This window comes from Hylobates moloch, unplaced genomic scaffold, assembly GCF_009828535.3.
Source record: "Hylobates moloch isolate HMO894 unplaced genomic scaffold, HMol_V3 SCAFFOLD_12, whole genome shotgun sequence".
In the NCBI taxonomy this organism is placed as follows: Eukaryota; Metazoa; Chordata; class Mammalia; order Primates; family Hylobatidae; genus Hylobates; species Hylobates moloch.
In genome coordinates, this window is record NW_026652287.1 from 34,094,307 (window position 1) to 34,117,701 (window position 23,395).

General features: G+C 40.0%; 1 protein-coding gene across 6 annotated transcripts; it reads right to left on the reverse strand.

Annotated features, from left to right (window-relative positions):
- Positions 1 to 446: 446 nt before the first annotated feature.
- On the reverse strand, positions 447 to 18,950 carry ZNF175 (zinc finger protein 175). 6 transcript variants are annotated; one of them, XM_032168994.2, is made up of 5 exons: positions 18,759 to 18,950; positions 16,831 to 17,082; positions 8,759 to 8,885; positions 8,394 to 8,489; positions 447 to 3,596 (listed from the first exon to the last, which is right to left on the reverse strand). In XM_032168994.2, the coding sequence occupies exons 2-5, from the start codon at positions 16,900 to 16,902 to the stop codon at positions 1,756 to 1,758; spliced, it is 2,136 nt and encodes a 711-aa protein (XP_032024885.1). In that variant the 5' UTR covers positions 16,903 to 17,082; positions 18,759 to 18,950; the 3' UTR covers positions 447 to 1,755. The 6 variants fall into 6 exon arrangements, with proteins under 6 accessions (XP_032024885.1, XP_032024887.1, XP_032024886.1 ...); XM_032168996.2 differs by having other exon boundaries at positions 16,831 to 16,993; positions 18,759 to 18,940; XM_032168995.2 differs by lacking the exon at positions 18,759 to 18,950 and having other exon boundaries at positions 16,831 to 17,499.
- Positions 18,951 to 23,395: the final 4,445 nt, after the last annotated feature.

A 23,395-nucleotide genomic window follows, 5' to 3' on the forward strand; every position in this document is an offset into this window, starting at 1 on the left:
CCTGGGCCTGTGCACTTAAAAGATTATGCTGGTCTGCTTCTCAGAAGTATTGATAACAGTCCCCTCTCCCTTTTTTAGCAAAAAATGTGTGTGGGGAGGAAATAAGTAATCAAAACTGTGCAAATGGCTAAATAAATTATGGCAGGTCAACCTCATAGAATACACGTGTGTACAATCCATCATGGACTGTAGAATGAAAAAAAATACCATCCACACACGTAAGAGATCTGAGTTTTATAAATCAAGGAAAGAGTCCTTACACAGGTATATGATTATGAGCATAGTAATATGTCTGTACGTGTGTGTGTGTATCATGTGCTGGCAAACATTTTCTGTAAAGAGCCGGAGAGTAAATATTTTCAGTTTCCAGCTTGGGGTCCATTTGATCTCCACCAAAACTACTCAATTCTGCCAGTGGAGCACAAAAGAAGCCCAGACACTACATGTCCAAATGAACATGGCTGTGTTCCAATAAAACTTTATTTTAAAAAAACAGTTGGGAGGCCATATTTGGCCAATGGCCACAGTTTGTTGACTCCTGGTGTGTATGTTTAGGGGCCTGTGTAAAAATATGAACAAGACTAATGGTTGGCACTGATTATCTATGCAGAGACTTGAACCAGACTAATGGTTGGCACTAATTATGGAGAGGCTCACTATAGATGGTGGAGATGGAAAGGGAGAGGCAAGCTGAGCTAATCCTAAAAGAAGAGAAAAGCTATAATATAAAGATCAGTAAACATTATAGAATCTCATTTATGCATTTACCAAAAATGTACATTCATGTGTATGTATAATAAAGGAGTTAATCATTGTTGATACAACCTTATTATATAAATATTCAATAGGGAATAATTTTTATAAAAACAGATTAGATTCTCTTAAAAAATAACTAATCTACATACACCTACTATGCAGTGAATTCTGCAGCAAACCCCACGGCACTGAGGGCATACATACATACATATGCATACATACATATATGCTGACCAGACCATATACGTATGTCTGCATATGCATATATATACATACATAGATACATAAATATACGTACATACAGGTTGGGTATCCCTAATCTGAAAACCCAAAATCTGAAACTTTTTGAACTCTAACATGACGCTCAAAGGAAATGCTAATTGGAGCATTTAATCTTGGACTTTCAGATTAGGGATGCTCAACCAATAAATATAATGCAAATATTCCAAAATCTTTAAGTATCTGAAATCCAAAACGCTTCTGATCCCAGGCATTTTGGAGAAGGGATTCTCAACCTGTATATAATATATATGCTTATATATATGCTTATATACATAAGGCATACACACACATACACATATTGTCCTATCATGACTGTGATGGCACTTTAGAAATATTGATATCCCACAATAAACAGGGTTATCATTGATATAATTTCCCACACATTTTACTATAAATAATCTGTCTTGTACCATTCTTTACAGAAAGGCTTTTCTCAATGCATTAGTCAAGGTTTCTTCCCAGGGTGAAAATTTATAATCCTTAATGAGGGCAGTACTACAAAGGACATTTCTGCTTACTCTTTTCTGTGCAATTGCCCTCACATAAAATAAAGCATGACTTTTTTGTCATGTGTTCACACATGCAGTGCATCCCTAGAGTTTTTCTGAAGCATGAATTCAATAACATATAATTAGACCTGATTCTGAGAAGATTTTCTCTTCTTCAAGAAACTCAGGGAGTGTATTTCATTTATGAATATGCTGATGCACTAGGAATTCATTGCTTGGTAAAGCCTTTCACAGAATAACTGCATTTGTAAGATTTGTCTCTGGTATGAGTTGTTTGGTGTTTATTGAAGTTTGACCTGTTGTTGAAGGCCTTTCCACATTCAGAACACACATAAGGTCTTTCTCCCGTGTGAATTCGCTGATGCACCTTGAGTTGTGGTTTCTTACTGAACGATTTCCCACAGTCAAGGCATTCATAGGGTTTCTCTCCCATGTGAGTTCTTTGATGGGTAATCAACTCTGATTTCTGGACAAAAGCCTTCCCACATTTGTAACAGACGAAATGCCTCTCTCTAGTGTGAGTTATTTGATGTTTATGGAAATTTGACCTGCCATTGAAGGCCTTCCCACATTCAGTGCACACATAGGGTTTCTCACCTGTGTGAATTCGCTGATGCTCTTTGAATTGAGACTTAGAAGTGAAGGCTTTCCCACATTCACTGCATTTGTAAGGCTTCTCTCCAGTGTGAATTCTCTGATGCATGCTGAGTATTGACTTCTGGTTGAAGGCTTTCCCACATTCACTGCATACATGGTGTCTTTCTCCAGTATGAATTTTCTGGTGTATATTCAGGTGTGACTTTTGGGTGAAGGTTTTTCCACAGTCACTGCATTCATAAGGTTTCTCCCCTGTATGAATTCGATGATGTATATCAAGCTGTGACTTGGAAATGAAGGATTTCCCACAGTTGTGGCACTGATAAGGTTTTTCTCCTGTGTGGCTTCTTTGGTGGACAGTCAGGTGTGCCTTCTGGATGAAGGCCTGCCCGCATTCGATACACACATAGGACTTCTGCCCTGAGTGGATTCTCTGGTGCAAGCTGAGTGTTGACTTCTGGGTAAAGGCTTTCCCACATTCACTGCATGCATACTGCCTCTCACCAGTATGAATTTTCTGATGTATCATGAGGGTTGAGTTTTGGGAGAAGCCTTTGCCACATTCACTGCATTCATAGAGTTTTTCTCTACTGTGAGTTCTCTGATGTCTGAAGAGAGATAACATCTGGAAAAAGGCTTTTCCACAGTCATGGCATTTATAGGGCTTCTTTCTAGCGTGTGTTTTCTGGTGCGTAACCAATTCTGATCTCTGAATAAAGACCTTCCCACATTCCTTGCATATATAGGGTATATCACCTGTATGATCTGTCAGATATACACTGAGTTTTAGTTGTGGTGTGAAGGCTTTTCCACATTTGCCACATTCATGGAGGTTTCCTACACTATGAATTCTCTGTTGGGCAAAGACGTGTGACTTCTGGGTGAAGTTCCCCCCACATTCACAACATCCATCTGGTTTCTTCTGGGTATGAATTTGATGTTGCGTGAGTGACTGTTTATGGCCACAGACTTTTCTACACTGATTACCTTTGCAAAAGGTCTCTCCTGTATGAATATTCTTGCTGCAAGCATTGGAAGAGCTATGACTGAATAGCTGACCAGACCCAACAACATCATCAAGCTGTGCTGTGTCATTGCTTCCATTCTGACCATTCACTTCTAGGTTCAGCTTCAAACTTGTTGCAAATAAGCAACATTTCTGAGGTTGTTTCTGTGAAGAAGCAAGGTGGGGCCGTGTGTGAATCATTTTCCCGGGGTCCTTATATTCACAATTGCTTTCTGTGTTCAATGTTTGCTTGTTGAAGAAAGCACTGTGACTCACGGGTTGAATCTGATTTTGCTCATCTTTCTTTGTACGGTCAGCATCCAGCCTCAGTTCTTCTAAAATGGAACACCACGAACCATCTCTTGTGAACTCACCTACCATATCCTTTTGAAATGAAGCTTTCTTAGAAATCTCATTTTGCGGGATTTCAAGCCCAAACTCCCCTTCTAAAAGGAGAAAGAGAAGATGAAATAGACACAATGAACAGGAAAGAGGAGAAACTGTATGAAGCTGATTAACACTGAACACAAGGAAATTGCTGAGTCATGTAATAATGGTGCTAATGATGCTGACAATGAGCAGAAACACAGAGCCCTTATTATATGGATGAGGACTTATCTACATAGCACTTAGCATGTGCCAGGCAGTGGCCTACATGGTGCACACATACTCATTTAATCTGCATAATAATCTCAGGAGGTAGCGTTGATGGGTGTTCCTGTTTTACAAAGAAAAGGAAGCACATAATGGTTATGTAATTGGCCAAGATCACTTTGCTAATCTGTGGGGATTAGATTTCAACAACCTGAGGACACTTATGCAAGCGGTCTAGACACCCAGATCTAGTAGGATGAGTAGGGGATAAAACAGACAAGAGTGTTGCAGGGCAACATCCGTGGGCAGCCAAGGCTTGAAGGAGGGGGCTCAGTGTGTAGTTCTTCATTAACTTTCAGGATGAATCCTCACCAATCTGCCTACTTTATCTTACTTGTTAGAAACAATGCCAAGTCCATCAGCCCTGTATATCCTTCTGAAAACTATTAAAGCTTCACCTATCTTGACATGGCCAACCAGTGAAAGAATGACTACGCCTCAACTCTCCATGAAGCTACAATTTTTTTTTCTTGAACTTAGGAATATACCCATATCCCCAGAAATATATTCTAAAAGACTGGACAAGCAAGCTGTTCCCCAGAATTTGTTTCACTCTTGTTCCACTGAAATTAATTGTTCTTTGTTAGAACTTTTGGCTTTATGCTGTCAAACATGCCTTTTTTAGTTTAGTTTTTTGTTTTGTTTTGTTTGCCAAGAATAAGAGTCCCTCATCATCTTGTGCACTTTACTAGTATGGTGCACAAAACACAGCAGGTTCTCAATAAAAATAATAGTTACTAAATTTTACTATTACTTTTTCTACCAGATTTTAATACTGAGTATGACCATCACATGTAGTTTCTTTTCGCTTTCAGTCACTTAAACTGTATCCCAGACTCTTGTCCTGTCAAAAAAACTCAATCATCTTTCATTCTTTTTTTTGAAAAAGGACACTTTTAATCTTTATTGTTAACTTTTTCTTATTGTAGCAAAAGTGCATAATATTAAATTTACCATCTTACCCATTTTGTATTGTACAGTTCAGTAGTGCTACCTGTATTCACCCTGTTGTGCAATGGATCTCCAAAATTTTTACATCTTGCAAAACTGAAATGCTGTATCCATTAAACAATTTCCCTTTTCCCCCTGTCCCTCATTCTCTGGCAGCCACAATCTTATTCTGTCTCTATGAATTGACTACTTAAAGTACCTCATATAGGTAGAATGATACATTTGGATTTTTTGTGTCTGGCTTATTCACTTAGCATCATGATAAGATTCATCCACACTGCAACATGTTTCATAATTCCTCTTCCTTTTTAAGGCTGAATAATATTTCATTGTATGTATAGACCACATTTTGTTTACCAATTCATTGGTCAATGGACAGTTCCACTTTTTGGATACTGTGAATAGTGCTGCTATGAACAAGAGTGTACAAACAGCTGTTTGGGTCCTTGCTTTCAATTCTTGTGGGTATCTACCCAGAAGTGGAGTTGCTGGATCATATGGTAATTTTATGTTTAATTTTTGAGAAATCACCATCCTGTTTTCCACAGGACTACACCATTTTACATTCCCACTAGCAATACACAAGGATTCCAGTTTCTCTATATCCTTGCCAACACTTGTTATTCTGTTTTTTTAATCGTAGCCATTGTAATGGATGTAAAGGGATATCACCCAGTGGTTTTGATTTGCATTTCCCACATAATTAGTGAAGTTGGGCATTTTTTCCTATTATTGGCCACTTGTATATCATCTTTGAAGACATGTCTATTCACATCCTTTTCCCACTTATTAAAACAGGTTGTTTTCTACTTCATTTTTCACTCTTAAATAGCAATTTTACCCATAACGGGTGGTCATTTATTCTGGCATCTTCTGCTGTGTCCCCAGGCAGAGATTTGAAACATTTTTAACTTTTCACTTTATTCAGGTCATAAAAATCTTGCTGAACCTGGTAACCCTTAAATTACTGCCCAAAATGTTCAATGTAAACTATCAGAACTGTACAGAAAAGCTTTTCCACAACTCTCCAACACAGCCTAATAATGCTGATTGCAAAAAAGAAGTCCAATTTATTCTCAAATCCAGGCACACTCTCATGTCCTCTATTCCCATTAAGCTTGCTTCATCTGCTTCTTTGTTTCAATTCAAAATGGCTTCTTGTACCAGTTATAGGTACTGTGCCCTTAAAATTAATCCCCAATGTCACTCTACCTCTAGGCTGACATCATTTTTTCTGAACTTCACAAGCATTTGCTATCCATGCTTCCCATGTTGATACACTTACTTTTTGAGTAGCCGTCCATGAAATATACATGATTGATGCACAAAGGCTAACAGTTTTAACATTTAATGCCATTGTCCTCTCCATCCAAATACAATCTCTGTTGTTTTGAATTTATCTCAGCAAATATTTAAAACATCCTTTAAAAGTAGTGTGAAATATTCTTTTCTGCCCATTTTCAGAAAATCAATAATTTCTGTATCCTAAATACAAAAATCCTAATCCTGTATCTTAAATACAATGGTTTCCTCATGCTAACCATTGACATAATGAAGATTAAGTAAAGAAACTACAAAGTAATCAGCAGACTGTATGCAAAGTAAATCATTCTATGGAGTAGACATTAAACAACATACGAAAACAATGGAGCAGAGCATGATTGATGAAAACTATTCAGGTATATTTTTACATTGGAAATATGTGGCCATGAGGACAATGTCACTGAAAAGAATTTGTTAATCCTACACAGTAGGAAATAACTGCCTGTTTTTATCATATCTACTGAGGAAAAAAGAAACAAAATAGCCATGTTTGGGGTAATAAAATCTGTCAGTATCTTGACTAAACTCAAAAAACTGAAATCAACATATCTCATTAGGAACAAAATTGTCTAAATATGAGAAAATGGGGATCTAGTTTGTTGTAATACCACTGGGATTAAGAAAAAGGGTCAACTTAAAGTATAATAATAATAAAAAAAAAAAAAAGGGTCACCCTTTTCTTAATTAAAAAAAAAAAAAAACTGGTAAGAATTCCAGAATAATAGAGGACTGTGTTTCTGAGCCCAGAAACACAGAAAAATCTGACAAAATTTGTCAGGTGAGAATTTCTTTTTTGGATGATGATGATTCCAGTTTCTGATCTCTCAAAGTTAAGAAAGTGAGTCATCTCATGCAAACTGTCCTCCATGGAACTAAATAGGTAGCAGAACACAGTTTAAGCAGAGGGACTAGAGGTATTGATACAGAAATCATTAGAATAAAAATATGAGGACTAGGAGTTCAGAATGGATGGGTCCTTTAAGTCAATTCCTGTATGAAAAGATGCCCATAGCCCGGGGGCGGTGGCTCACGCCTGTAATCCCAGCACTTTGGGAGGCCAAGGCAGGTGGAACACCTGAGGTCGGGAGTTTGAGACCAGCCCGACCAATAAGGAGAAACCTTGTCTCTACTAGAAATACAAAATTAGCCAGGCATGGTGGTGCATGCCTGTAATCCCAGCTACTCGGCAGGCTGAGGCAGGAGAATGGCTCAATCCTGGGAGGCGGAGGTTGCGGTGAGCCAAGATCGTGCCATTGCACTCCAGCCTGGGCAACAAGAGTGAAACTCTGTCTCAAAAAAAAAAAAAAAAAAAAAAAAAGAAAGAAAAAGAAAAGATGCCCATATGGAAGAACAGGGCCCCAAACTAGAGGTGCCACAACTGGGAGGAAAAGAAGACAGCAGATCCAGCAAAGAAAAGAAAATCAATAAAATTAGGGGCAAAAAAATAGGAAAAAAAAGGCAGAAAACTCCACGGACACAAAGAGATAAATGATAAGAAAATGCCACGAACAAATGAAAAAGCCAGTCAGATAACAGATAAGATTAGAGGCTCTCGCCAGTTATTAAAAAAATAACACTTAAACAATGAAACAGGCCAGGTGCGGTGGCTCACGCCTATAATGCCAGCACTTTAGGAGGCCAAGGTGGGCAGATCACGAGGTCAGGAGATCGACACCATCCTGGCTAACACAGTGAAACCCTGTCTCTACTAAAAATACAAAAAATTAGCTGAATGTGGTGGCGGGCGCCTGTAGTCCCAGCTACTCGGGAGGCTGAGGCAGGAGAATCGCTTGAACCCAGGAGGCAGAGGTTGCAGTGAGCCAAGATCGCGCCACTGCACCCCAGCCTAGGTGACAGAGCAAGACTCTGTCTCAAAAAAACCAAAACCAAAACCAAAAAACAATGAAACAGCCCTTTCACCCATCAGTAGGGCTATAAATTCACCAATTTTGTTAATGCCAAGTGTTAGCAAGCAAGATGTGCAAATGCAAATCCTTGTGCACTGCACATGGGAGTGTGAACTGGTGCAGCCCCCCATCAGCCCATCAGAAGAGCAATATGGTTGATTTAGTCAAATATACTTATCTCCAGGACCAGGCAATCCCATTCCTGAGTATTCACCAATGGAAAATTCTTAAGGCAGCCCCTATAGGACATTCAGAATTTATAGAACATTTACAGCGTTTGATGTAGAAATTGGGAATAGGAGGCAATCTACAGGCCATCACTGGGGGAATAGAGGGAATAGAAGTATGGTAGACTGGTAATGGTTCCCTGCAAAGATACCTACATTTGCCTGGGTACAACTTACTCACCTTGACACCTCTGATGTGAGAGTTCAGCCTCCTCCACCCGTGGCTCCTTTTCTTTTAGCATTCTGAAGATGACGTCTGGGTTGGGAATGTGATACCCTGTTAATTAGAAAGGATACTGGATTTGGGTGTAGCTTCTTCAGTTTTAGAGGCCATTCAATGAAGCTTTACACTGGCTCATTAGAAAAGTCAACATTTTCCACTAGGCACAAAATAATACTAAAAGGTACCCAAAAGAAACAAACAATCCAGGACAAACCAAGGAAAGAGTCATGACATACTTTGATATCCCACTTCGTTCTGCAATGAGGAGGAAGGAAATTTCCTCAACAGGATCCGGCCAAGATTCCCAGGTCAGTTGTGCTCACCCACTGAGAAGAGGTGGCTATAGAGCTCCAGCATCACATCCTGGTACAGGCGTCTCTGGGCAGGCTCCAGTTGCTGCCACTCCTCCCTGCTGAAGTCCACGGTCACATCCTCAAATGACACTGATGCCTGTAACAGTGTACCCCAGCTCACTGTGAATTAGATCATCACTGGTGAGTGGGGATGGCACATAAAGGAGGAACGTGCTTTTAATGATTTTCACCATGATCCATCACAGAGGCTTCCCACCAAACACCTATTTCACATTTTTAGGGATTTTAAAAAAATTAAGAGAAATATCCTCCATCTACTGTACACCTACATTCATTCATTCATTTTTTTTTAAATGAGGCCAGAAATGGGTTCCCTCTAAGTCCTCTAGCTAATTTAGGAAAAACCAGCATGATGTTGATGAAGCAAAAACTACACGTGAGGCTGTACTTGAGCTGGGTCCTGGTGCTCAACACAGAATTACATAAGCTTCTACTCTTGCAGCAACTCAGAGACTTGGAAGACATGTAAATACAAAAGCTCAACTACAGGGTTAAAAAGGGAACATGGTAGAAATATATGCAGAGGACACTGTTGGGGAGGGGCAAATTAGGGAAAGGCAAATTCTACCTAGGAGTAGAAGGTAATGCTACTTAGAGTTGGCGAAGCTTACACTGGAAGTAAGAACTTTGATGCAGGATGTGTGAAGGAAATCATTTTCCAGAAAAGAGCATGAATAAAAGTAGAGAGGTAGGAAAACACTGTGAATTCAGGGAGAAGCAGACAGCTCTGTGTAAGATAAGAGGCGACTATGTCATGTTTGGAAGGTAGTTACCATCCAAGCTCCAAAGAAGTGGGCTGGTGTCTGAATATATAATGGGTATGGATTATTTATTTTAATGAATGGATTGCCATTTCAGGATTTTAAGTGCAGGGAATAGATATGATCATATAATATTTCAACAAGATGATCTTTCCTATAAGAACCAATATTAGGTTAATGAAAGGACTGATGATGAAAAGATCTTCATTACAGAAGTACTGCAGATGATAAATGCAGCCTGAAGGACAAAACAGAAATACCAATTTTACTGATTACCAATGACTGCTGAAGCCATATGAAAGACTGATGGGGTTTTTATAATGGAGGAGTAGGCTGACAACATCTGAACCCAATCATCAATTTTATCACAAGGAGGGAGATAACCAGATATTAAAGTGCACCTAATATGATGCAAAATAAAAGTAGAGAGGTAGGAAAATATGTGGTGTGCAAACTATTAAGTATCATTTCCAAAAACAAAGAAATCCAAGTGGACTCTGATCAAGCCTCTAGAGGAGAGCCATCCAATGGAAATAAAACATGAACCGTGAATGTGAGCCATACATATAACTTAAAATTGTCTAGTAGCCATGTTTAAAAGACACATAAAATCAATTTAATGATATTTTTACTTAATCCATTACATTCAAAACATTATCATTTCTATATGTAACCAATATCTTAAAAATCATCGAGATGAGATGCTTTACATTCTGTTTTCATACTAAGTTTTCAGAAGTCAGCATATATTTTATACTTCAAGCACATCTCAGTGTGAACCAGCCACATTCAAGTGCTCAATAGCTACATGTGGTGAGTGGCCACCATACTGAACAGCACAGGTCTAGATTTAAATACCAGTTCAGAACAGATGTTGGGCATATACCCAGGGGTGGAATTCTGGGTCATGGGAAAAGCATGCTCGACTTTAGTAGAACATTGGAAATCATTTTCCAAACTGGTTGTACCAATTTATATGCTCACCAGCAGCACACAAAATCCTTCTGGTTGCTCCATATCCTCACCTACATTTGGTATTATCAGTGTTGATAACTGTATGCATTTTGGTGGGGGCATGGGAGTTACACTGGCAATTCCCAGATGACTAATGAAGCTGAGCATCTTCCCATGTTTACCAGCCTATTCAAGCAAGTCTCTTCTTCAGTTTTCTACTGGGTTAAAAAACACTTTTCCTCAAAAAAAAAAAAAAAAATTTTTTTTTTTGAGAGATAGAATCTCACTCTGTTGCTTGATTGCAGTGGCACGAGCATGGCTCATTGCAGCCTCTGCCTCTCAGACTCAAGCAATCCTCCTGCCTCAGCTTCCCAAGTAGCTGGGACCACAGGCGTGCACTACCACGTACAGCTATTATTGTTATTATTTTTTTTGAGATGGAGTCCACTCTGTCACTAAGGCTGGACTGCACTGGCACGCTCTCGGTTCACTGCAGCCTCTGACTCCTGGGTTCAAGCGATTCTCCTGCCTCAGCCTCCCGAGTAGCTGGGATTACAGGTGCCTGCCAACATGCCCAGTTAATTTTGTATTTTTAGTAGACACAGGGTTTCATTATGTTGGCCAGGCTGGTCTCAAACTCCTGGCCTCAAGTGATCGGCCCATCTCTGCCTCCCAAAGTTCTGAGATTACAGGTGTGAGTCACCACACCCAGCCTTAATTTTTGTATTTTTTGTAGAGATGGGGTTTCACCATGTTGCCCATGCTGGTCTCAAACTCATGAGCTCACACGATCCACCCACCTTGGCCTCCCAAAGTTTTGGGATTACAGGTGTGAGCCACTGCACGTGGCCATTTCTGTGTTTCTGAAGGAGTATCTCATTGTCGTGTAAACCTCTCAGGTCTTTTGTTTTTGTTTTTGTTTTTTGAGACAGGATGTCACTCTCACCCAGGATGGAGTGCAGTGGTGCAATCACATCTCACTGCAGCCTCAACCTCTGGGCTCAAGTGATTCTCCCACGTCAGCCTCCTGAGTAGCTGGGACCACAGGCACACACCACCACACCTAGCTAATTTTTCTAATTTTTGTAAAGATGGGGTCTCCCTATGATGCTCAGGATGGTCTCAAACTCCTGGGCTCAAGCAATCCTCCCATCTTGGCCTCCCAAAGTGCTGGGGTTACAGGCATGAGCCACCATGCCCAGCCGTCCTCAACATTTTATAGGAACCTTTTGTCAGCTTTACGTGTAACAAGAATCTTTTCCCATTCTGGGGCTTGCTTGTCTTTTTTTTTTTTTTTTTGAGGCAGAGTTTTACTCTTGTTGCCCAGGCTGGAGTGCAATGCCACGATCTTGGATCACTGCAACCTCTGCCTCCCGGGTTCAAGCGATTCTCCTGCCTCAGTCTCCCAAGTAGCTGGAATTACAGGCACCCGCCACCATGCCTGGCTAATTTTTTGTATTTTTTTTTAGTAGAGATGGGGTTTCACCATGTTAGCCAGGCTGGTCTCGAACTCCTGACCTCGTGATCAGCCTGCCTCAGCCTCCCAAAGTGCTGGGATTACAGGCGTGAGCCACTGCATCCGGCCTCGTTTTTTAAAATGAAGTAATTAACTTAAAAGTGACGAAAGTAGTTAACTTTGGAAGGAAGTGGTAGTGTTTGGGAGGTAAAGGTGGATGGCTAACTATAATTACCTATGTGGAAGAAACCTGGACAAATCAGGGACGAAAGAGAGAGGGGTATGCCAGTGCGGTGGCTCACGCCTGCACGCCTGTAATCCCAGCACTTCGGGAGGCCAAGGCGGGCGGATCACAAGGTCAGGAGATTGAGACCATCCTGGCTAACACGGTGAAACCCCGTCCCTACTAATAATACAAAAAATTAGCTTGGTGTAGTGGTGGGCGCCTGTAGTCCCAGCTACTCGGGAGGCTGAGGCAAGAGAATGGCGTGAACCCGGGAGGCGGAGCTTGCAGTGAGCCGAGATCGCGCCATTGCACTCCAGCCTGGGCGACAGAGTGAGACTCTGTCTCAAAAAAAAAAAAAAAAAAAAAGAGATAAAGGAATATTTTGTAAAAAAATTACTTTTCATTATGTTTTCATTTGTGAATGCTGTGTATTATCTATTCATAAAATCACATTTTAAAATATCTCAAATACCCTTAGGTAAGATAGTTGAATCATTAAACAAAAACATCATGTCATTAAATGGAGTATTCATATCTAAAAGCTCTTAAAAAATTTTTAAGGCAGTAATGATTATCGGAGGAAATAAATGGAAAAGGAAATGATTATCGGAGAAAATAAAGTTGAGAAATTCTTCCAGAAAGAAGGTCCAAAACCAAAGAAACAGAAAATGACAGAGCAGAAAAACCCTTTTAAATGGAGACTAACAGCTTGAAAATAAGCATTTCAGGATCTGAGAGCAGAGACTATATGTGTGTGGTGAGGAAGCAGTACATGCGGTGCTTTAGGAAGAAAAAAGTGATTTCCAACCTACCAACCCAGGCAAAGATCAACTTAGTGTGAGGGTAAATCAAGTCATTTTCCATGACATCTTTCTATTAAATATGCAAATATATGATCTTTGCTTTTTGGCATGACATTTTCATATCATGTGTTTTCATATCATTTCACTTTCATGTCATGGTCATATATGTAAACCTCTCAGGTCTTTTTTTTTGTTTTTGTTTTTTGAGACAGGATGTCACTCCGTCACCCAGGATGGAGTGCAGTGGTGCCATCACAGCTCACTGCAGCTTCGACCTCCTGGGTCAAGTGATTCTCCTATTTTTAAGCTGTTAGTCTCCATTATCTGAACACACATATTCAGACAAGTTCTCACAGGATGTACTGCCGTGTACCATATCCAAGAACTCCTAGAGGATGCACTTTCACGAAATGAGAGTAATGGTAAACCGTGGAAGAGAAAGCCAAAGGATTCAAGACACAAGGAACTGGACACTTGACAGAGAAAAACAGAATTCCCAGGTGATGGTGAACAGAGCCACCACGAGAAGACAGCGTGAGGTGCCAGGAGAACAGCCAGGTCCAATCACATCAAGACAAAAAAGCAATAAGAAAGGTTTCCTCAAGGAGATGGAATTGACAGCCCCAACCCTCAAGCAAACCGCCTGCCTTCAATCCCAGGCTGGCTGCTTGCTGACTATGTAAACTCGAGCCACTTATTTCATTCTGTGCCTCAGTCTTCTCGTCTGTAAAGTGGGGATAATGGCAGCAGTACCTTGCAAAGTTATGAGGATTAAAACTGTCCCTAAAGGCCGGGTGCGGTGGCTCATGCCTGTAATCCCAGAACTTTGGGAGGCCGAGGCTGGCGGATCACCTGAAGTCAGGAGTTTGAGACCAGCCTGGCCAACATGGTGAAACCCTGTTTCTACTAAAAATACAAAAATTAGCCAGGCATGGTGGTGAGTGCCTGTAATTCCAGCTACTTGGGAGAGTGAGGCAGGAGAATCACTTGAACCCAGGAGGCGGAGGTTGCAGTGAGCCCAGATCGTGCCATTGCACTCCAGCCTGGGAGACGAGCGAAATTCTGTCTCAAAAAATAAAATCAAATCAAATAAAACTGTCTCTGAAATAGCGAGGGTCTGCAATTACCTAGTAACAAATTCAATTTATGAAGACAGTGTGTACACACTTGGAGAAAATTGTATAATACATTAACATGTATATAGGCAAGTAAATAATCCATAAAATTGTGTGCTCCAGGGAAAAACCATAAGTTATGCAGGCAAAGAGTTATCATGGTGTCTATACAGGCAGCTCTGAATATAGTTTACACAGTCATAATCATAAACAAGGAATACTGACCTGATCAGAATCTGAACCAGTTCTTAGAGAAGGATGGGCAAGGAAAGCAGGTGTTGGGGGTGAAAGTATGAGGAAGCGGGTAAAAGCAAACCTTTTAATGACATGTTTCTTAATTAATTAAGATGTTAATTAACAATCCAAGAGGCAGCAATATAAGCATGTCACTAAAAGATTAGGAGGTAAATGCCGAAATAATTAGCTAAAAATGTAAAATGTGGTTGCCTGGGAGGAGCTGGAACTTGGGTAAAAATATAGCAAGTGACAGCTCTTTTAAAAGATTACAGGCTTCACGAAACCATCTGATCCTCTTTTCTATGTTCAAATAAAACTAAAATCTACTTTCAAAGGAAAAAGTAACAAAAAGTATTTACAAACATATGCAAAAAGGACCATAGGTTATTACTATGTAAGAACTCTCTTGGGACGCTGAGGCGGGTGGATCATGAGCTCAGGGGATCAAGACCATCCTGGCTAACACAGTGAAACCTCATCTCTACTAAAAATACAAAAAAATTAGCCGGCAGTGGTGTCAGGCGCCTGTAGTCCCAGCTACTCGGGAGGCTAAGGCAGGAGAATTTCATTAACCCGGGAGGTGAAGCTTGCAGTGAGCAGAGATTGCGCCACTGCACTCCAAACCTGGGCTTCAGAGCGAGACTCCGCCTCAAAAAAAAAAAAAAAAAAGAACTCTCTAAAAATCCAGAGGCTAAACTAAACCAAAATATAAATCAAAAGGTAAGAAAAAGTAACTCACTAAAGACAAGTAATTGACCAATAAAATTATGAAAATCCTGTTTGTAAAGAAAGTAATGCAAATTAAAACACTATACTATCTTTATTTCCATCACATTAGAAAAGATAAAAATAACAAAATAAAAATAGTACTGTCCAGAGCAGAGGGAAATACACACCACAAAGAGAAGATAATGTGAATGGTACTGGGATATATTCTGACATGAATTCAGACACTGATGGAACATCTGAATTAGCGACAGCAGTATTGATTCAAATGACAAACTGTAAATCAGGTCAAGCAGAAAAAAAATTTCATTGTTAAAAAAGGAAAAAAGCTTATATTGAACACGTGTCCTAAAACACTAAACTTGAAGATGTTCTGAACACACAGGTTGACCAACATCAATGCAAATGAGAGAAACGTTTGTGCATCTGCACTGCTGTCACAAGACTTAGACAATTTCATGTTTTAAACTTGTTTTGTTTTGAGACAGGGTCTCACTCTATTGCCCAGGCTGGAGTGTAGTGTCATGATTGCAGCTCACTGCAACCTTGACCTCCCCAAGCTCAGGTGATCCTCCCACGTCAACATTCTGAGTAGCTGGGACTACAGGTGCATGCCACCACGCCTGGCTAATTTTTGTATTTTTGTAGAGTCTCGCCATGTTGCCCAGGCTGCTCTCCAACTCCTGGGCTCAAGTGATCTGCCCGCCTCGGCCTCCCAAAGTGCTGGGATTATAGGCACGAGCCACTGTACCCCACCTAAACTTGTATGTTTCAATTTTTCTTTTAAGAATGACTTTTAAATATTTGGGATATTTACAATTTTGAAAATGATTTATATGTGCAATTTATTTTGCATTAATGTTCCCTTCTTTTAATACTTTCTATTATCAAATGTTTCTAGCAGGTTGAGATGATTTTAACAGGTTACTGAAATATATAATCTTCTCACAATACATTGGTTCAGGATAATAACACACATATTTATTATACTTTTTTAAAAAACAGAACATCTCTGTAAATTTGAGTACAAACCTATCACAGAACAATGGTGCACTATTTACTATTATAGTCACATACTATTTAAAGACTTGTAAATAAAGCATCAAGAGATACACAGAATAATTTAGGATTTCAGGAAATCTTGACTATACCAAGAATTCTGATTTCTTGTTACCAAATCCTGACTATTTCTATCTGTGGGCAATCTGGAAACACTATTTTCCAGCATTTTTTATTCACCTTTTTAAACAGGAAAAACCACATAGTCCTTAAAAGCCTGTTCTCACTCTACCTCCCTGTGACCATTTAAACTACAAAGGAAGGAGATTTTGCTGCACCTTATGAGAACAGAGGAAAAATGGGCCAATCCCCGTGGACCAAGCAAGGAATTTGGTAGGGGGGGACCACTTGAAATTCTTCAAAGACCCAATGGTGGATGAAGGAGCAGAACCAGTGCTTAGCAGGAAAGAGTCAGCTTTTCCATCCTATGACTGGGGCTTCTGATCAGACCAGGGACTACAGTTTCTTCTTTCTTGACCCAAGGCCAACCCTCTGCTATCCTCTTTTATCAGCCAGTTCATGGTTTCCTCTAGAACACAGATCGCCTATGAATGTGGAAACATCAGCCTCTGTGGTCCTCGCTTGACAGAAGGCTCAAGACTGACTCAGGAGCAGGGAGCCCAGAGCCTGCTGCATCCTGTGTCTGCCCTCACGTTCTGGAGAACTGTCCCCAGGGCTGCTTACCTCGCAAGATCCATCCTGCTCCTCTGGACCCAGGACCTGAGGCTTCTGGGATAAATTCACATCAGCAGGCATCTCCGCTCTGGGCTTCTACTATCGGTCTCTCTTGCTGACAACTCCACTTTTCCCAGGAACCAGAAGCTGGATAGGTGTTTGGATTCTCCAACTAGGGACAATGCAGAGAGGCGTGCTGGGCTATGAAGAGAGATCCTGCAGCCTCAACGATGTGGCCTGACCTGGGGGTTCTGCAGAAGCCTTGGAAAAGCAATGAGTACATGGTCACTCATTCAACATTCACTCCACAAATATTTCCTGAGGGCACTGAGGTGAAGTCACTGTGTCAGACACTGGAGTAGACAAAGTTCAGAAAGCCCAACTCTAGTTATTAGTCAGGGTTAAAAATAAAGACTGAGTCTGGACTAAATGATGAATTCATCGCAGCTTTGCCACCTTTTCACTGTGAGAATATGAAAATATTACTTTAGTTGTAGTTTCCAAAATGCAAATGCAGGTATTTATCACAGGTGTTGGGAAACTTAAGCAAGATGAAGCTTGTCAAGTCCTCAGTGCCTGCCTGGCAAGTGATAAATATGAACAAAAAAAAGAAAGTTGTCAATTTAATTGTCACCTAAATATCATGGGCATTATTATACCCATTTTGGGGATGAGGATAATGAGGCTGTGTGCTGTTACATAATTTGCCTGAAGGTTACTCAGTCTGTAAATGGAAAAACAGGGAATCAGCCCCACATCTGCCTTGTTCTAAACTGTACACTGTCTCCACTATCTCATGTATCCATACATGGCCAGCTTCCAGAAAAACCATTTCCTCTTCCTGTTGCCTTCATAGAACTCAGGCCAGGAGGTGGCTCTGTTTGGTGTACCTATTCTGAGCTTCTGGACTTTTCAGTCCCCATCCATAACACACCACACAGACCACCCTCTTCTGGCTCGAGCTAAAAGTTAAAATCACTGTCCCAATACCCACCTTGATGCAGAAAATTTGCAGACATGCATCAGGGCCTCCAGTTACCATTTCTTGCCTGTCCACAATAAGTTGCCCCTACCGCACTTGAATGCAATCACTGACAGGACTGACTTTCAGAAATCCCCACTGAGTGGACTACAGGGCTGCCAGAAAGTTCCAAAATGCCTCCCAGTCACTGACATGGCCCAGGCTTCTGAAACCATTACTGCCCTGATAGCCAAGAAATGTTTCCCAGCGAGCACAATTTTCTGGTTTCCATAAAACGACAAATAATCCCCAACATAGGGGTCCAAATGAAATGCCCCAATAGGAAACCATCATCCATCTGCTCAACTGTCAATTACTGATCCTTACCATGTCCAAGGGACCCAAGAAGAGGGCAACACTGACCCACCCACCAATCCCTGAAGGATCCCAACACTCACTGCCTAGAAAGCAATGCAGTCACCCTCACAAATCCCCATCATTGACCCCCTACGCCTCCAGTCAACTGGCTGCCATAGGCTACCCCTGGCAACCCCGCTCTACTGATTCCTGTAGGTTGCCCATCACTGGTCCCCTGAGAGTGTTACAGTGTGATCCTCAAAGTCCTCCAACCTCTGAAGCTCTTGGCTGCCAATCAATCACTGACTCCCCTAGTCCCACGGACAGTGATTCCCTTCCCTGAACGTCCTCCAGCACCATCCGCAAAGGCGCTCTTAAGAAGCACGTTCACTGTCCTCAAGTTAGCAAGTTTCGTGGACCAATATAAAATTCGATATTAAAGTACACTTCGAATTTAAGTCACAAAAATACTTACTACAAGCAGAAAATAAGCAAGAAAAGAGGGAAAATTAACCAGCTAATTATCCAACTAAAATTAGCAAACGCCACTTACCCCACAGCACCCAACACCCACCCCAGAAACCCCCCATCACTCAGCCAAAACAAGCCCGTCACTCACCTCACAGCCTTGTCTTCAGCCGAGAAATCTCTTTATCACGCACCCCCACCCCCAACAAGCGCCTCATCACTCACACAAAGCCGGCCGCCCCTCCCTGACCCTACAGAACCCCCACTGCTAATATTCCCAATCACTTCAGCGTCCAGTAAGCGACATAGGCTTAGATCCACTTAACAACAGAAGCTACATGGCCGCTCTAGGCCACTTCCGGTTTGGGTTACATTCCCGTTAGGATTTCTGTAGGCGCTGTTGAACCATGCGCATGCCCACTAACACTTTTGAAGCTACGCTCCGCCAGCAGTTATCATGGCGTATAACGGCGTACCTTTATTCTGTGGTTCGTTCAACTTCAGAAACTTCGTCGGGAGGACGGCATGGCCGCACCCGTACGGATTATGATATCGGAGGCCGCCATCGTCAAAAGGCTTTTATTCCGTACAGCCAAGGACAAATGGAATGTCACAGAGGAAAAGTCTTGAGTCCTACATTGGCAGGTGACTTATTCAATACTTGTGTATATATATTTCTAGGAGAAACTGACATGTATTCTGAAAAATACTTTTTCTCTGTATTTTCCCCTCCGATTGAAAGACTTTTTTTCCTTGAATTTCTAAACAACTCACTATCTTTAATAGCACTTTTGAAAATGTTATCTTTCTGAGAAATTGTATCTTTGTTATCCTTACACCATTGCTCTCTATACCTGGATGAACCTATTGATGAAGTAACCTACCAAGCGACCACCTGAAGAGAGAATTTAGGGCTCTTGGGACACTTCATTTAAAGAGAGGCAAATGAAAAAAATATAATCAAGTTAAAGGAAAAAAACACAATTACTGAGATCAATGTCAGCCAGCCCAACTGGGCAGAATTTTCAGGAAGAGGTTGTTCAATCAAATAAACAAAAATGTATTCTAGAAGGTGAGCAATAGCAATCATAAAATTTAAAAAAAAGGCTGATTATGGGAAATAGGAGGCAGGGCTGAGTGAGGATCTGAAGATGAAGATCTGAAATGATCCTTCTTTTTGAAAAATAATAATTTAAATATGTTGCTTTAGTAGTTTGTGCCATTTTGTAGTTACCGATTTTACATTCTGTATTCACAGCTTCTGCCACCCCATCTCTGCACTTAAAGCCACCATATTACTTTTAATTACTTTATACCTCATTTTTAGTCAATTTGAATCATAAAATAAGACTGCTTAGCCAATGAAGTATTTTTTTGAACATGGTTCCCCAGGAATAGTTCAGTTTTCACATTAGTATCTGAACCTAACTTTGTTACATGAAGCATGAAACCTGCTTTTATTTTAAAAAATCAATTATATATTTACTGTAAACAAATAGTGTAAAAGCAATAAAAACACTTCTCTTTACTGTGTGAGAAAGTGTGACGTTTTATTTGAGTTACTAAGAAATTCCCCAGACTTAGAACTTTTGAATTTTCTCCACTTATAAATCTGAGACTATTTACTGTGTCATAGGTTTTACCCTAGGGCTTTGGTACATTTTATTTAAAAAAAGGAAAATGCAGAGAGTGAAAATTGAGATAGAAGTAGGAGAATTTAAGTACAATAGCCCAGCATGTGTATGTTAAGGGCAAGTGAAGGCGTCCCTCCACTGGGACATCTGTATATCTGTAAGATGAGGGGTAACTGCACCCTCATACTCTTAGTGGGGCAGGCATACCCTAAGGTGACACCTACTGAGTCACACCTTGTATAAATCCATCCCTTTGAGTGCAAATGGAACCTAAGATTTGCTTCTTACCAACAGAATATGGCAAAAGTTATGGGATTTGTCCCTATTATTAGATTATGATATTAAAATCTATGGGAACTTGAACGTCATCTACAAATACTGGAAATATTTCTCAGTTTCTAATTTTTACATTTCTTGCTTATTTTTCTGGTTTTGCCTTGTTGGCTATAACCTCTTTAATAATGTCAAGTAATAGTGGTGACAGTGGGCATCCTTGTCTTATTCCTGATTCAAATGAGAATGTGCCTCAATTGTCCTTATTTAGGGTGAAAGTTGGTGTAGGTTTTAATAGATATCTTTTATCATATGCATGGTAATTCTAGTTGCTTCACTGCCTTATCAATACTTAGTATTGTTAGTATTTTTAATTTAATATGTTTTAGTGAGTATCTCATAGTAATTTTAATTTGCATTTCCCAGATCAAGCATTTTTTTCAAGTGCTGAATGGCCATTTATCCTCTTTGCTGAAGCACATCTTAAAATCTTCCACCCATTTTTCCTTGTGTTTTAAAATTATTGTGTTGTGAGAATTTTTTATTTATTCTAAAAATAAGTCTTTTAGAGATATACATATCACAAACATTTTTCTTCCAGTCTGTGGTTGCTTTTTTATTTCATTTATTCTAATCTTTAGAAGTTTAAAAATTTTATTATGACAGTCTAGAAGAATTTTTTAAGATTGGAGTTGGCTATTCCTCAAGAAGACAGACAGAACTTTCTGACTATGAATCTTCATATATCTGGTGTAGATGAAAGTCAAAGGCCGGGCGCGGTGGCTCACGCTTGTAATCCCAGCACTTTGGGAGGCTGAGGCGGGCGAATCACGAGGTCAGGAGATCGAGACCACGGTGAAACCCTGTCTCTACTAAAAATACAAAAAAAATTAGCCGGGCATGGTGGCAGGCGCCTGTAGTCCCAGCTACTCGGGAGGCTGAGGCAGGGGAATGGCGTGAACCCGGGAGGCGGAGATTGCAGTGAGCCGAGATTGCGCCACTGCACTCCAGCCTGGGCGACAGAGCGAGACTCCGTCTCAAAAAAAAAAAAAAAAAAAAGAAAGTCAAAAAAGAAAAATAAAAAGAGAATTCTGGCTCTTGAAACTTAAAGTGCTTCAAAATTAAAAGGCTTAAAAAAATAAAGACAAAAAGTCTTGTGCAGATGAAAGTCAAAAAAGAAACAGAAAAACAATTCTGGTTCTTGAAACTTAAATAAAAGTGCTTCAAAAAATAAAGACAACTGTCTGCAACTTATGAGGACTTCAGAATTTCAAATGCTTTGCTTTAAACTATGCCAAGAACTCTCATCCTGGCCAACTCAAACCAATCTACTGCCTGCATGACTCAACACCTTATTAAATAATGATCTCAACAAGATGCCTGCCCTCAAAATATCTAATAGCAATTGTGCCTGGTTTTTTTTCCCCTGGAAATCAGAGAAAGTAAACAACCAAGAGCATTAAAAGAAACTTTACTCAAAAAATATAGTATTGAACAGACCATTCTATATACAGAAATGAAACTGTTTATCACCTTCATTTATAGCTAAGGATAAATGCTCGCCCACTGACTAAAATGACCCTTTTCTTTCATATATTTCATTTTAAGCAAACCTATTCTAAGACCTCTGGTAAAAAGAGGCTTCATCATTCTGAGATATAGGATTAGAAAACAAAATACAAATTAGCAGTTGTGATTTGCATCACAAGAAATTGTATGCTAAGGGAAGTGTGAAGTTTTCCCAAAGTTCAATTATTGATCTGTTCAAATGGATCCAATATTAAGATTCTAAGAACATCATTCTGATTCATTCATATTCTGATATTGCACTTTCCACAGAAGTACAGGAAGAGGAGCCCTTGGAAATTGCATGTAGCCTGAAGACAAACTTTGGGCAAGTCTATGAAAATGAGATTCTTAGTCTGCTTAGGGTTTATGTGGGAAAATGGCTGAGGGCTTTGGCTGGAGGAATGAAGGTCGCTGACAGGTTTTAATCAGGAGCATGATCTCCTTTATTCTTGTGTCTAGAATGATTATCCAAACTGCCAATTAACAAAACTGGAAAAATTAATAATTCCTGAAACAAGAGAGGCAATGGTTACTCTCATTCAAGATTGGGGAAATGGACACTGTTTCAGCCATTTTCTGAAACTCCTGGCCTCAAGCAATCCTTCCATCTCGGCCTCCCAAAGTGCTAGGATTACAGGTGTGAGCCACTGTGCATGGTCTGTTACAGCCATTTTTGAAAGCAGTTTGTGAATACTCATCATTGTCTTGCAAACATATTACTTTCCCTTGAAAAGGTGATCCAGTTTCTGCTAAAAATATCTTCTAAGGAAATAATCAGAAATTATATTTTTACACAAGTCACATTTGTAGCTTGAAGTCAGTCATGATAGAAGTGTTTACACTACAGAAATTGGAAAATACTATCCATCAAGTCTTGATTTATCATTTTATTGATTGTCTACACTTGATATAGTGATGAATAAAATGTTAATAATGCAACTTAAAAGATGTTAATATCTGCAGTCATTACATTGTAAATAGCACAAAAATTCAGAAAATATTCTTCTAGTGTAGATATTCCAAACTTATCTGATTCAGCAAAGAGTTTACTCCTGTCATTGACAGATGAATAAAATCCCACCATACATCTCATTATTTCTGTTTCATCTTACTCCTTAATTGAAATGAAAATATCAACCAACATTCATAACTACACAGTGTACTGTTTATCAATTGCCATTATAAGTTAGCTAAAGTTGCAAAAGTTCAGAAAAATCAGTGAAAGCATTCTGTGAGAATCAGTTGACTATGTGGAATTTACAGCAAAAAGTATAGTACATTTTATTATTATTTAAAAGTTATGTGCTGCAGG

Bases quoted from the DNA above. Each gene is read 5' to 3' on its own strand.
- ZNF175 (XM_032168994.2), bottom strand. From the start codon at position 16,902: ATGCCTGCTGATGTGAATTTATCCCAGAAGCCTCAGGTCCTGGGTCCA. The intron at 8,886-16,830 runs GTAAGCAGCCCT...ACACTGTTACAG, and splicing joins AGCAGGATGGATCTTGCGAG to GCATCAGTGTCATTTGAGGA. The intron at 3,597-8,393 runs GTGAGTAAGTTG...TTCTCCTTTTAG, and splicing joins CTCACATCAGAGGTGTCAAG to AAGGGGAGTTTGGGCTTGAA.